The 16309-nt window shown below is 44.4% G+C and overlaps 1 protein-coding gene across 1 annotated transcript in view; it reads right to left on the bottom strand.

The window, feature by feature from the left end:
* DNAJC2 (DnaJ heat shock protein family (Hsp40) member C2) overlaps nucleotides 1-15788 on the bottom strand; it is a 69321-nt gene extending 53533 nt beyond the window's left edge. Inside the window, exon 1 of the mRNA XM_069765114.1 lies at nucleotides 15627-15788. Coding sequence (XP_069621215.1) covers nucleotides 15627-15684 — 58 coding nt within the window. The 5' untranslated portion in view covers nucleotides 15685-15788. The remainder of the gene's footprint in view (nucleotides 1-15626) is intronic.
* Nucleotides 15789-16309: the final 521 nt, after the last annotated feature.

Raw genomic sequence — 16309 nt, 5'->3', positions numbered from 1 at the left:
CGTTTTGGCTGCTGCGGTGACTTCTCATTAACAGAGCACATCAGCACTGCTGCCAATCACTAAGATCAGCGGCTCTGCTGAAACAGACAACACAAATTGTAAAGATCATTCTTTGGGGACCATCTCTGTAACAAAATATAGTAGCACACCATTGCTTTATTTATCAAGATTGGACTGAGAGAATGTCTGAAAAGGACAGCCCTCTCCATATGTCCTATTAGGATGTATGAACAACAAATAAAGGTCTCTGCACAAGTCCTCAAGAAAAGGCGTCACTTAAGCCATCATGATATTCATCAAGAATGAAAACATGAAATAGGGAAAGGAGACTCCTTGCAACAGGTAGTTGCCAGGATTGTATTAGTGTTCCTTTGACTATCAGATATACAGTCAACCAATGTTTTGGTTTTCACAAGGTTTGCGGCTTAAATCTTTTTAGATCTTTTAGTCAGATGTTTCTAGGACTACTGAAGAACAATTATTAGCATTTCATAAATGTTTAAACTTTTATCAACAAATACACAAAGTTTATGCAAAGGCTCAATATTTACAGAACTGACCCTTATTTTTCAAGACATCTGCAATTTGCCCTGGCAGCTGGATATCAGCTTCTGGCCACATGCACAAATTTTGTATCTGGTCAGTACTTTACACCAGTATTTGTAAACCAAAACCAGGAGTGGAATAATTAGGGAAAGAGTATAATAGAGACAAGTCATCACTGCTGAATTTATCACCCAAAAATGCTGAGGTAAAATACTGACCAAATTCTGAACGAGGCCTTAGAACCAAATCCTGACTGATAACCCATTCTTGCCTAATCAGTGACTGAAGTATCAAAACTTCTGTCTTTTTGATTGTCCCATGATTTTTGATGATTGACCATAAGTTCTCAACGGCATTGAGATCTGGAGAGTTTTCTGGCCTTAGACCTAAAATGTCAAACAAGTGGCTTAGTGAATAAAACATTATCACTTTTGTTTTGTGACATGGTCTCCATCATGCTGGAAAAAAACATTACTCATCACCAAATTGTTCCTGGATGGTTGGGAGATGATCTTAGAGGATATGTAGAGGGAACCTGTCACCCCCAAAATCGAAGGTGAGCTAAGCCCACCAGCATCAGGGGCTTATCTACAGCATTCTGGAATAATGCTGTAGATAAGCCCCCAATGTATCCTGAAAGATGAGAAAGAGAGGTTAGATTATACTCACCCAGGGGCGGTCCTGCTGCGGTCCGATGGGTGTGGCGGTCCGGTCCAGGGCCTCCCTTCTTCTTACGATGACGTCCTCTTCTTGCACTCAAAGACATACTTTGTCCACCCTGTTGAGGGCAGAGCAAAGTACTGCAGTGCTCAGGTGCCGGAGAGGGAAAGCAGATGGCTGGGGGCCAATATTTCTAGCCTGGGAAGGGGTTAATACACATGGAGCTTCCCAGGCTATGAATCTTAGCCTGCAGCTGTATATTTAGCCTTTACTGGCTAACAAAATCGTAGTTACTTACTGATAACAGTATTTCTCTGATCCCATGACGGCACCATGAAGAGAGAGGGATCCGCCCTCAGGGACAGGAAACCTACAGGTGAAAAAGGCAGTACCTTTCTCCCACATCAGTTGGTTTACAGAGCATTATACAGAACTTTCAGCTGCAACTCAAATGGTTATATAAAACAAAATTATTCAAATTAAGCTTAATAGAGGCACCGCGTGACTAAAAAAATAACTAACTCTATTGTGCACACCTGTGCGTGAAGAGAGGGAATGTACGGGTGCCGTCATGGGATCAGAGAAATACCGTTATCGGTAAGTAACTACGATTTTCTCTTTCCCCCATGACAGCACCACAGAGAGAATTACAAAGATTGTACATTGGGGGGGACCACTGCTTCCAGAACTCTTTTCCCAAAGGTGAGATATGAAGAAGAGGTCAAGTCTAGGCGGTAATGTTTGAAAAATGTAAAGGGAGAAGACCAAGTGGTGGCTCTACATATCTGGTTTATTGAAGCGCCGACTCTCTCCGCCCAGAACGATGCCATTGCTCTGGTTGAATGGGCTCTGATATCCTCCGGGATGGCCGCTCCACAAAAGGAGTAGGATAGGGTGATGGCGTCTCGTATCCATCTTGCCAGTGTGGCCTTCGACGCTTTTTGTCCCCTCCGTGGACCCTGGAAGCAGACAAACAGAGCCCTATCCTTTCTACAATCTCTTGTAGCTGTCAGATATTCGACCAGGCATCTATTTACATCTAAAGTATGCAGTACTTCTTCCCTCTTACTCTTAGGACTGGAACAGAAGGAGGGCAAGGAGATTTCCTGGGTCCTATGGAACTGTGATGCAACTTTGGGGAGGTATGCCGGGTCGGTCTTAAGAATGACTCTGTCTTCAAGTATTTGTGTGAAGGGTGGGTACGCCAATAAAGCTTGTATATCACTAACGCGACGGGCAGAAGTTAAGGCCACAAGAAGGGAGGTCTTAAGGGATAAGATTTTTAAAGGAACCTCAGGCAGGGGTTCAAAAGGGGTTTTAGTTAATGCATTTAGTACTAAATTTAGGTCCCAGGGAGGAGTAGTATGGAGAGGGATAGGTCTAGATCTACTTGAGGCTCTAATGAATCTCATAATTAAACGATTTTTGGCTAAGTCATGGTTGTACAATGCTCCCAATGCCGCCACCTGCACTTTCAAGGTGCTGGTAGCCAAACCCTTTTCTAACCCTCTCTGTAAGAACTCAACGATTTTGTCTATTGGGATTTCCCCAGTTGGGTCAGAACTTGAAATTAATTTTTTCCATACCTTCCCATATGCCTTAGTGGTTACTTGTTTTCTACTCTGTAGTAGAGTGGATACGAAGTTTGACGAGAAACCCCTACTGCTTAGGAGTTTCCTCTCAAAAGCCAAACTGTCAAGTGTAAATTTTTTATGTGGGGGTGATATACTGATCCCTGGGACAAAAGATCTGGAGTGTCCGGTAGGACCCAGGGGTCTGAAACAGACATCATTCTTAGCCATGAGAACCATATTCTCCGAGGCCAGAAGGGAGCTGCTACAATCACCCTTGCCTTGTCCTCCCGTATTTTCCTCAATACTAAGGGGATGAGGGCTATTGTTCGGAAAGCATAAGCAAGATGATAATTCCAGGGTATTGTGAAGTCGTCTAGAGCTACTGGGCCCCCCTGGGGATCGATTAAGCAGAAGGTTTCTATATTTCCGATTGTTCGCAAATAAGTCTACTTCTGGCCAACCCCAGAGTTTTACAATCTGGTTGAATACTGACTGGTTTAGTTCCCACTCCCCTTGTTTTTGGAGTGTCAGACTTAGAAAGTCCACTGTTCGGTTTTCTGAGCCTTTTATGTGGAGAGCTGTCAGAGACCCTAGATTGTGCTCTGCTAGATGAAGGATAGATTTTGTTACCTCCATCAAAGCCCAAGACCTGGTGCCCCCTTGGTGGTTTAGATATGCCCCCACAACCTGACCCTCCTTCACTGCCTCTCCCCACTCACCCTCAAGCTCCGCCGAAACCGGCGGTGGTGCTTCGGGGGAAGAAATGTTACCAACCCAGCCGAGGCAGGGAGCCCCACTGCCTGATACCGCACTGGTTCGGCCCCCGGCATCCCACGAAGATCTGAAGGTATGTGCTGTAGGCTCCCCATCAGGGACAGGCAACCAACTGATGTGGGAGAGAGGTACTGCCTTTTTCACCTGTAGGTTTCCTGTCCCTGAGGGCGGATCCCTCTCTCTCCATGGTGCTGTTATGGGGGTGATTAGAAAATAGGGGGACCCGTAAATTTATAATTATAATTTATATCCAGAAAGGCTATGCAGACAGCTGTGGGCTAATATTCATAGCCTAGAGAGGGGCCATGGATATTGCCCCCCCCCCACAAATACCAGCACCCAGCATCTGTACGATGTGCCAATTCTGGAACTTAGCCTCCCTCTTCCCACTGCCATGTAGCGGTGGCATATGGGGTAATAAGGGGTCAATGTCACCGTTGATTGTAAGGTGACATTAAGCCTGGTTAATAATGGAGAGGCGTCAATAAGATGCCTATCCATTACTAATCCTATAGCTATAAATGGGCTAAAAAAAAAAAAAAAAATGACAGCCAGAAAAAAGTATTTTAATGAAATAAAAGCATTAAGCTACTTACTAGTAGCGGCATTTTTCGGAGGCCCATGACAGCACTACGAGAGAGGGGATCCACCCTTCAGGAACAGGAAAACCTACAGATACAAAAGGGCGGCACCTCTCCCCATGCATCAGTTGTATTTCAGAGCCTGAGAGGACTACCGTGGTTAGTGGCACACAAATATACATTATATACAGTTTATATAAAAACAATCCAATGTATCGAAACTAGATACCACACGTGAGATCTATCTATCTCATTATATACATTATAGGAAGTGCAACCCCCACGTGAATAGGGAGGGAACTAAGGGTGCTGTCATGGGCCTCCGAAAAATGCTGCTACCAGTAAGTAGTTTAATGCTTTATTCGGACTCCCATGACAGCACTACAAGAGAATTACAGAGATGTAAACTACCTTAGGGAGGGACTATAGCCTGTAGCACCCTTAACCCGAAGGTGAGATCAGAGGAGAACCCTAAGTCCAACCTATAGTGCTTGAAAAAGGTGGAAGGGGATGACCACGTAGCTGCCTTACATATCTGGTCGATCGATCCTCCTGATCTTTCCGCCCAGGATGTAGCCATGGCCCGGGTGGAATGTGCCCTCAGATTCTGCGGAGCCGGACCTCCACCTGCAGTATAAGCCAGAGAGATAGCCTCCCTAATCCACTTCGCTAGTGTGTACTTCGACACTCTAAGCCCTTTCCTAGGACCTTGGAAGGATAAAAATAACGCATCTTCTCTCTTCCAAGCATCAGAGACTGAGATATATTCTAATAGACATCTCCTAACATCTAATGTATGGAGTAGCTCCTCCTTAGGATTAGAAGGATTAGGGAGAAATGACGGTAAAACTATCTCCTGAGATCGGTGAAAATCTGAGGCTACCTTTGGTAAATAAGCTGGGTCCGGTCTGAGGACTACTCTGTCCTGTAGAAACTCTGTATAAGGGGAAAGCCTAGAAAGAGCCTGTATGTCCCCTACCCTATGAGCAGATGTAATTGCCACCAAAAATGCTGTTTTGAGGGATAGCAATTTAAGTGAGGCTGAATGTAAGGGCTCAAACGGTTCTTTAGTCAAGGCTGAAAGGACTAGGTTGAGATCCCAAGGCATTAACCTATTTCTGTGTATAGGTCTAGACCTACTAGATGCTTTGATAAACCTTGATACCCAATAGTTACTAGCAATGTTACAAGAAAACAGGGCCCCTAAGGCTGAGACTTGTACTTTTAGCGTACTTGTGGATAGATTTAGCTCTAGCCCTTTCTGCAGGAATTCTAGAATCTGGTTGATTGGTATTCCCTCTTCAATGTTAAAATTTGAAGAGGCCAGAAACTTCCTCCATGTTCTAGAGTAGATCTTAGTTGTTATATGTTTTCTACTCTTCATAAGGGTATCAATTAAATTTGGGGAAAACCCTCTGTTTTTTAACAATGACCTCTCAAACACCATGCCATCAAATGGAGTCCCTTCACTTGTGGATGGCATGGCTGATCGGACCTTGATGAAGTAAATCCGGAATGTCCGGAAGTACCCAGGGGTCTTCCACAGACATGGTCCTGAGCCAGGAAAACAAAGTCCTTCTGGGCCAGAATGGGGCGATCAGTATGACTCTTGCTTGATCTTCCCTTCTTTTTCTGACCACAAGAGGCAATAGGCCCAGCGGGGGAAACACATAAGCCAGTCGAAAATCCCATTTGATCAGAAAGGCATCCACTGCCAACGGATTCTCCCTGGGATTTAGGGAACAGAACTTTTTTGTTTTTCTGTTGTCCCTGGTGGCAAATAAATCCACCTCTGGATGACCCCACATGCGGACTATCTGGTTGAAGATACCTCCGTTCAGAGACCATTCCCCTTGTTTTAAGGTGTTTCGGCTTAGAAAGTCTGCTCTTAAATTTTCTTTCCCTTTTATATGTAGTGCAGTCAAAGATAGAAAATGACTTTCTGCTGTCTGGAGCAGGCGGTCCGCTACTTCCATCAGGGATTCGGAGCGTGTTCCACCCTGGTGATTCACGTAGGCCACTGCCACCTGGTTGTCGGAGAGGACCTTGACATGGTGACCCTGTAGATACACGATGAGTTTCTTAACCGATAGTTCAATCGCCATTAATTCTCTCTGATTAGAAGAGGCTGATGTTTGGGGGTCCCATAGACCCTGAACTATAATGTCACTCATGTGTGCCCCCCCACCCCATGGGGCTGGCGTCCGTTGTGATTACACGAGTCACGTGTGTCACCCAGGGAACTCCTGCTGACAGCTTGTCTTCTTCTAGCCACCATCTAAGAGATGTAAGAACCGCTGGACTTAATGTCACTTGACCTTGCAAGGAACCCTGTAAGGCTCTATCCAGTATCTCAAACTGAAAAGGCCTGGTATGGAACTGGGCCCAACGGACGGCAGGAATACACGAAGTTAGGGAACCCAATAGTGACATAGCCTGTCTAAGGGTCATGGATGGTTTATCAATCGTTTTTAACACCTGTTGTTGAATATGGAGTAATTTATCCGGTGGAAGACAACATTTTTGGGTCTCGGAATTTAACAACAGCCCTAGGAATCTCTGGATCTTTAAGGGCTGTAATCGGGATTTTTCATAATTTAGCCAAGATGTTCTAGTTTAGTCATAGCTGTTTTTACTTGAGCAAGGCAATGGTCTGCTGAGTTTCCAACTATCAGGAAATCATCCAGATAAGGGATAATGAGGATATCGAATTCTTGTAAGTGCGCCATGACCTCAGCGACTACTTTAGTAAACACCCTAGGTGCTGCTGAAAGGCCGAAGGGAAGAGCTCTAAATTGAAAATGGCGAACAATTCCTCCCACAGACACCGCCACTCTTAGGAACCCCTGGAAGTTTTCATGGATAGGAACATGATAGTATGCATCCTTTAAATCTACAACCACCATGAAGCAGTGTTTGAACAGCATCTTTATTGTTGAGCTGATTGACTCCATTTTAAAGGTAGAATTAACCAGGTACTCATTAAGGGACTTAAGATTAATAATAGTCCTAAATGACTTGTCTGGTTTTTGAATCAGAAAAAGAGGAGAGTAGAATCCTCTTCCTCTTTCTGATTCTGGGACCTCAATCAGCACCTTTTTAAAGGGACACTGTCACCTGAATTTGGAGGGAACAATCTTCAGCCATGGAGGCGGGGTTTTTGATTCACCCTTTCCTTACCCACTGGCAGCATGCTGGCTGCAACATTGGATTGAAGTTCATTCTCTGTCCTCCGTAGTAAATGCCTGCACAAGGTAAGATTGCCTTGCGCAGGCGTGTACTATGGAGGACAGAGAATGAACTTCAATCCAATATTGCAGCCAGCATGCTGCCAGCGGGTAAGGAAAGGGTGAATCAAAAACCCAAAAACCCCGCCTCCATGGCTGAAGATTGTTCCCTCCAAATTCAGGTGACAGTGTCCCTTTAAGGCATAAACTCACAACTTCTGCCTCCAAAGCCGTCTGTTCAATGGCGGAGGAGCGTAAGGGGGTTAGCATAAATTTATCCCGAGGCCATTGATCAAATTCCAGTCTCAGACCCTCAGATATGATGCCTCGGACCCAGTCACTGTTTGAGATGTTAGACCATGCGGAAGAGAGTGCAGAGAAGCAGAGCGCCGGGGACAGACAGCGGTAGGTAAGTATGTAGTGTTTGTTTTTTTCACTTTTACGCTGGTAACCAGGGTAAACATCGGGTTACTAAGCGTGGCCCTGCGCTTAGTAACCCGATGTTTATCCTGGTTACCCGGGGACTTCGGGATCGTTGGTCGCTGGAGAGCTGTCTGTGTGACAGCTCTCCAGCGACCAAACAGCGACGCTGCAGCGATCGGCATCGTTGTCGGTATCGCTGCAGCGTCGCTGAGTGTGAAGGTACCTTTACTTGGAATCAGGAAGGCATTGTTCACCTATTATGTGGCAGTTAGCATCAACCTCATGAGGTTTTTTTTTTGCCTTCGTCTGGATCAACATGATTGAACTCAATGAACTATCTGCAACCCATGAATGACTTTACAATTCATCTGACCATTCTTCATAACCTAGCTCTAGTAAATTAATTTAAAATCTTTGGGTATGTGCACACATTGAGGAAAATTTCTGCACCTCTTGGCAGGTAAAACTTAGCTGCAAAAACGTGCGTTTTTGTTTGATTTGAGTGAAGTCAATGGTGAAAAAAAGCTGGCAAAACGCAGAGAATGGACATGCAGCAGATTATTTTCGGCACCAAATCTGCCAGTCACAAATACTCAACATGTGCATGACAATTCAGGTTTCTCAGTCACTTTGCTGTCATCAGGTTTTGCTTCAGGTTGTCACAAATATGTGCAGAAAAAAAACACACGAAAAAAACGCACCAAATCTGCAATATGTGCACACAGCCTAAAGCTGCAAACAGTGAAAACCAAAGTTTGTGTCACTTGGCCACAACTGTAAGACAAAGTTATAATAGGCCATCTTTTCTATGACAGGAAAGCATTTGCAGTGGAAAAAAAAAAAAAAAAATCACATTATTGAAAAAGTAAATAAATAACTATAACAAACATGAATAATGCTATAATACTCTAAACCCTCTTGGAGGAAGCCAGGAAATCTTTTGCAACCTGTCAGATGATCCCTCTTTTGGAACATTGATCATTCACATGGTAATGCGATTTAGGGCATGTGCACACTATCAGGCATTGGCAACGCTTCTGACACATCACCTGTCCGCTGCGTTCAAAGCGCTGCCGGCTATTCAACGCAGGTGAATCAGCATGTGTTCATTGAACCGTGCGGAATCACCACGTCCAAGATATTCTAAAGGTGAAATTTATCTTGCAGAGCCTCATGTCTCCGCAAGATAAAAATACATGCTGCGGTCTGGAGAGACTCGCTGCATGTCCGTCTCCGCAGTAATCCGCAGACGTACACTGTGTGCAGAATTATCAGACAAGTTGTATTTTAGAGGATTATTTTTATTATTCATCAACGACTATGTTCTCAGTCAACCCAAATATCAAAGCTTAATATTTTTGGAATTTGGAGTGGGTTTTTTTTTTTTTTTTAGATTTGGCTATCTTAGGAGGATATCTGTGTGTGCAGGTAACTGTTAAGGCCCCTTCACACTCAGCGACGCTGCAGCGATACCGACAACGATCCGGATCGCTGCAGCGTCGCTGTTTGGTCGCTGGAGAGCTGTCACACAGACAGCTCTCCAGCGACCAACGATCCCGAAGTCCCCGGTTAACCAGGGTAAACATCGGGTAACTAAGCGCAGGGCCGCGCTTAGTAACCCGATGTTTACCCTGGTTACCAGCGTAAAAGTAAAAAAAAAACAAACACTACATACTTACCTACCGCTGTCTGTCCCCGGCGCTCTGCTCTGCACTCCTCCTGTACTGGCTGTGAGCACAGCGGCCGGAAAGCAGAGCGGTGACGTCACCGCTCTGCTTTCCGGCTGACCGACGCTCACAGCCAGTACAGGAGGAGTGCAGAGCACAGCGCCGGGGACAGACAGCGGTAGGTAAGTATGTAGTGTTTGTTTTTTTCACTTTTACGCTGGTAACCAGGGTAAACATCGGGTTACTAAGCGCGGCCCTGCGCTTAGTTACCCGATGTTTACCCTGGTTACCAGTGAAGACATCGCTGGATCGGTGTCACACACGCCGATCCAGCGATGTCCACGGGAGATCCAGCGACGAAATAAAGTTCTGGACTTTGTTCAGCGACCAACGATTTCCCAGCAGGGGCCTGATCGTTGGTCGCTGTCACACATAACGATTTCCTTAACGATATCGTTGCTACGTCACAAAAAGCAACGATATCGTTAACGGTATCATTATGTGTGAAGGTACCTTTACTGTGCAGAATTATTAGGCAACTTAATTAAAACCAAATACATTCCCATCTCACTTGTTTATTTTTACCAGGTAAACCAATATAACTGCACAAATTTTAGAAATAAACATTTCTGACATGCAAAAACAAACCCCCCAAAAATTAGTGACCAATATAGCCACCTTTCTTTATGATGACACTCACCGGCCTTCCATCCATAGATTCTGTCAGTTGCTTGATCTGTTTACGATCAACATTGCGTGCAGCAGCCACCACAGCCTCCCAGACACTGTTCCGGGAGGTGTACTGTTTTCCCTCCCTGTAGATCTCACATTTTATGAGAGACCACAGGTTCCCTATGGGGCTCAGATCAGGTGAACAAGGGGGCCATGTCATTATGTTTTCTTCTTTGAGACCTTTACTGGCCAGCCACGCTGTGGAGTAGTTGGAGGCATGTGATGGAGCATTGTCCTGCATGAAAATCATGTTTTTCTTGAATGATACCGACTTCTTCCTGTACCACTGCTTGAAGAAGTTGTCTTCCAGAAATTGGCAGAAGGTCTGGGAGTTGAGCTTTACTCCATCCTCAACCCGAAAAGGTCCCACAAGTTCATCTTTGATGATACCAGCCCATACCAGTACCCCACCTCCACCTTGCTGGCGTCTGAGTCGGAGTGGAGCTCTCTGCCCTTTACTGATCCAGCCTCTGGCCCATCTATCTGGCCCATCAAGAGTCACTCTCATTTGATCAGTCCATAAAACCTTTGAAAAGTCAGTCTTAAGATGTTTCTTGGCCCACTCTTGATGTTTTATCTTATGTTTCTTGTTCAAAGGTGGTCGTTTTTCAGCCTTCCTTACCTTGGCCTTGTCCCCGAGTATCGCAGACCTTGTGCTTTTTGTTACTCCAGTAACATTGCAGCTCTGAAATATGGCAAAACTGGTGGCAAATGGCATTTTGGCAGCTTCACGCTTGATTTTCCTCAATTCATGGGCAATTATTTTGCGTCTTCTTTGCTCAACACACTTCTTTTGACCCTGTTGGCTATTTGCCATGAAACGCTTGATTGTTGGGTGATCACGCTTCAACAGTTTGGCAATTTCAAGACTGCTGCATCCCTCTACAAGACATCTCACAATTTTGGACTTTTCAGAGCCCGTCAAATCTCTCTTCTGACCCATTTTGCCAAAGGAAAGGAAGTTGCCTAATAATTAAGCACACCTTATATAGGGTTTTGATGTCATTAGACAACAACCCTCCTCATTACAGAGATGCTCATCATCTGATTTACTTAATTGGTAGTTGGCTCTCAAGCCTGAACAGCTTGGAGTAGGACAACATGTATATAAAGTATCGTGTGATCAAAATACAACTTGCCTAATTCTGCACACAGTGTATAGTGGACATGGGATTTTGAGAAATCCCACCTACTATGCTGTAACATCTGGACGGTGCGGATTGGACGCTGCACAAGTACGCTACTTCCAACCCGCAGTGTTTACTGATCGTGTGCAAATAACCTTGGGATTAACCCTCTGTGATTAATTACGGTATTCATTTATTCACTGATCCAGTCACTAAAGATAAGCATGGAACAGCAACGTGCAGTTTTGCAGTTTTATCGCAAATCATTAGTCGGTTTTAAAATTATTGTCAGGCCCCTTTCACACATCAGTTTTATTCTATCACTCGCAATCCGTCGAATTTTGAAAAACACAAACGAATCTGGTGACTGATGCCACCGGATCCGTTTTATTCTCAGTTAATAGCAGCAGGTGGATCGCAATTCCACCCGCCGCTATTGCGGGCACATGTCAGCTGTAAAAAACAGCTGACATGTCCCGGCTTTGATGTGGGCTCACCGCCGGAGCCCACATCAAAGCAGGGGTTCTGACCTCAGACATGCTCATACTATCCCGTTCGAGATCAAAAAGGGGTTAAAAACATCAGCTCGGCACGCAAAAAATAAGCCTTCACCCAACCTGAGATCAGGAAAAATGGAGATGCTACGGGTTTCGGAAAAAGGCGCTTTTTTTTTAAGCAAAACTTTGGAATTTTTTTTAACCACTTAGATAAAAAAGAACCTTGACATATTTTGGTGTCTATGATCTCATAATGACCTGGATAATCAAAATGGCAGGTCAGTTTTAGCATTTAGTGAACCTAGCAAAAAAACAAACAAAAAAAACAAGTGTGGGATTGCACTTTTTTTTTTGCAATTTCACCGCACTTGGAATTTTTTTTCCATTTTCTAGTACACGACATGGTAAAACTAATGATGTTGTTCAAAAGTACAACTTGTCCCGCAAAAAATAAACCCTCACATGGCCATATTGACGGAAAAATAAAAAAAGTTATGGCTCTGGGAAGGAGGGGAGCAAAAAACGAAAACGCAAAGCCGAAAAAAAGCTGGGGTCATGAAGGGGTTAATGATACAATTTTTGTGCAGATACGATCTTTTGATCGCCCGTTATTGCATTTTAGTGCAATGTGGCAGCGACCAAAAAAAAACATAATTCTGGTGTTTTGATTTTTTTCTCGCTACGCCGTTTAGCGATCAGGTTAATCCTTTTTTTTTTTAATTGACAGATCGGGCGATTCTGAACGCCGCGATACCAAATATGTCTATGTTTGATTTTATTTTTATTGTTTTATTTTGAATGGGGCGAAAGGGGGTGATTTGAATTTTTAGGGTATGTGCACATGTTGCGGATTTACTGCGGATCCGCAGTGTTTTTTCCGCGCAGAAACGCTGCAGATCCGCAAAGTGATTTACAGTACAATGTAAATCAATAGGGAAAAAAAATACTGTGCTAATGGTGCGGAAAATTCAACACAGAAAACACAGCGGGTTGAAAGAGCATGTCACCTCTTTTGTGCGGATCTGCAGCGTTTCTGCACACATTCCATTATAGAAATCCGCAGGGGTAAAAAACGCATGAAATCCGCAGGAAAAACACATCAAATCTGCACCTGTGCTTTTTGCCAGGAGATGCAGATTTTGTGCAGAAAACTCTGCACCGTGTCCACATACCCTTCGTTTTTTTTTTGTTTTGTTTTTTACTTTTGTCATGCTTCAATAGCCTCCATGGGAGGCTAGAAGCTGCTACAACTTGATCGGCTCTGCTACGTAGAGGTGATGCTCAGATCGCCTCTACGTAGCTGAATTGCAGACTAGCTATGAGCGCGACCACAAGGTGGCGCTCACAGCAATCCAGCATCCAAAAAACACTTTACTGAGCGGGCACCATCTACATATATATCACACCTAAGGGGATCACCACCTGCATACTGTATATAAATAGAAACAAACAAAACAAAGTGTATGCATATAAATTGGGATCACCACATCAATTTCGAAAATGTACAAAACATCTTTATTTAGGGAACACCACACAAAACACATAAAAACATTTAAAAACTCACTATCTGAATTGGGGTAACGGGTCCATACAAATTACAGGTAAATACCATAAAGCATACAACACTGAACAGCCAATATGCATAGAAAATACATTACAATTAAGAAAGGCACAAAACCAATATCCGTCACATATAAAGATGATCTAATATAATGCAGCCCACAAACCTATACCCAGATTAAATACTCCTGTGAGTAGCCAGACACACAATACTTTGCCCTATAGAGAAGGCTCCAAAGAGTGGTATGCCTAATCCAGCATCCACAACCATAGAGGTCTCAAGGAGACCTCTGGTTGTCATGCCGACACACCGGTGACCCGTGATCACGTGACGCGGGTCACTGGTGAGCGCATTTCCGGCCGGATGCACTTGTTAAATGCTGTTGTCAAAGTTTGACAGCGGCATTTAACTAGCTAATAGCTGCGGGTGGATCACGATTCCACCCGCCACAATTGTGGGCACATGTCAGCTGTTCAAACCAGCTGACATGTCCCAGCTTTGAGGTAGGCTCAAGGCCTGAGCCCACATGAAAGTGGCGGATACCGACATCAGACGTACTATCCCGTCCAATGTTAGTAAGGGGTTAAAGGTTGTTTGTCCTTACGAGATTTGCAAAAAATGTGATAAACTGTGATTTATAGTGGATGTGCCATTCTGTTATTGGTGCAGTAAGACCGTGAGGGTATGGTGGTCTCCTACTGCACCAATCTGTATTATATATGTGTATTACATGTAATCAATCTTCACATGTACAGCGTCATGGAATAAAATGGTGCTTTAAAAATAAAAAGTGTAGTTTTTTCAGCCATAAAATCATACAACCAATAAACTGGTTATCTGACACCTCATTTCCTTATTGAGAGGCACTGCTGATGTTACTATGACGGCACTTGATGGCTGTAATGCGCTGCCAAGAGGTATTGTGCACACATACTACTCCGATGTCAATTTTGGCTGGTATGTAAAAACCAGTGTGATCTGTGTTTTGAATCAGATTTTCATCAGTGTTTGGTTCTGGTCAATGTGTATTTCTACACTGATTTTCTCATTAAAAAAAATTGCAAAGCTTCTCTTACTCATTGCAATGTTTATCACAGACAGCACACAGCCATAGATTGCATCCTAGTGCCATCAGTGAATTCTCACTGACCCATAGATTGTGTTGCTAACAGCTCTATGGATTGTAATGTGTACGTTTTACACGACAGCTAAAGACACAACTCATGGACACCTAAATGTGGCTGTAGGATGCATGTATTTGCAAGAAGTCAGATTTAATGTCCCCCTGTCCTGTGTTAATTACTTGTCTCACACTGGTAACACCACCTACATGTAAAACAAGCTCTGGAGGCAGAGTTATCTTCCACGCAGCGTCCTCCCCAGAGCCTGGAAGTGATTTATATAAAGTGATAAAAGATGATTTTTTTGGGAATAAGACATAACATTGCTGACATTAAGGAAGTATTGTATTCAGCTTCCTATGACCTACGTGCCCATATAGACAGCTTATCCAGAGAGTAAGATGGGCACACTGTATAGTTCAGTGAGAGAGGTGCTGGCTGGACATCCAACGTCACATATACAAAAAAACAGCCGCACTCAAGTCTTGGTTTCAACGTAGAAAGTTCTTTTGTTTTTATTCAAGTGCACAGGCACCACCAAATAATTTTTAGAGAGAACAAAACAAGTGATTGTGGACAACACGGTAACATGATTAACGTTTCGACCTGGCACGGTCTTTTTCAAAACCTCACTTAAATGGGAGGAGTGATAAGGAAGAGAGGGTATAAGCAGAGAGTCCCCAAGGACAGTTCAAAGTAGACTCCAGGAGTAAGATGTCCGTATCATTGGTGCTGCAGCGTGTGCACACAGCCTAACAAGAAAGGTGCAAGATATCTGCTGCCCACATCTGTGACCTGCTAATACCTGGCAGCGCCAACTGATGTGTCAGCAGCGCCTCTCGCCTCCTAAAGCTGGGAATGACAGGCACAGGAGAACAGCAATCCACCCGTCAGCCTTGTGACCGCACACCTAACCCTGTGCTAATACTAATAAATGTATGTACCAATAAATAATGTTAATAAAGGAGCTAGCAGAACTGTCTGTTAGGAGAAGAGCAGACGCCTTATCACTGCTCTACAGCGGTGGAGAGTCCCTCTAAGCAGCCAATCAGCAGCAGTATAACCGCTAGTAATGGAACGACCCCAGGTAACTACATGAGTCCGTCCCACACACCACAGGACCTGCCGGGACGTACCTGCACCGAGGGGCCGGATGACGGCCGTACTGAGCTCTGGACGAGCTTCTAGCAGCATGGTGCCGGCCTGAGGACGCCAGTCAGCGGTGCGCGGACAACTGCTCCCGGCACTCACCCACAAAGCCGCATGGAGGAAGCGCAGAGCACTTCCAGGTCACGGGTGTCACACGCAATGCCGTCCGGGCAGCAGCACGTTCCCGCAGCGATGGTTCCACACATTCCGCAGTTTCCATCTCTCCAACACCTGCACATTTTCCCGGTGCACACACCGAGTCTGGGGATTCTGGGATGTCAGTGGCAGATGAGAATAAAGCTCCCTCTTTGTGTAACTCCAGCACCATTGCCGTGTGCGGACCCTGCAATACAAATGATCACGAGTAGTAAAATCACAGACTCCATGATGGAAACTGATGAACCCAATATAGTTAAGTGAACGATGAGTGTTGTGTCATGCACGACTCTGATAATGCTCTCTATAAGGCCATGGTCACACGTTCAGTATTTCACCGCAGTATATGTAAGGAAAAACCAGGAGTGGGTGATAAATACAGACGTGGTGACGGGTTTCCATTATACTTCTCACCTGGTTTTGGCTTACAGACACTGATGTACAAAAAATAATAAAGTAATACGGTCAAAAATTCAAGAAAACCAAACAAAGTAACCTTATATCCCAGTGGTAT

Source organism: Ranitomeya imitator, chromosome 4 (assembly GCF_032444005.1).
Source record: "Ranitomeya imitator isolate aRanImi1 chromosome 4, aRanImi1.pri, whole genome shotgun sequence".
In the NCBI taxonomy this organism is placed as follows: domain Eukaryota; kingdom Metazoa; phylum Chordata; class Amphibia; order Anura; family Dendrobatidae; genus Ranitomeya; species Ranitomeya imitator.
This window is presented reverse-complemented; position numbering and strand designations above follow the sequence as displayed.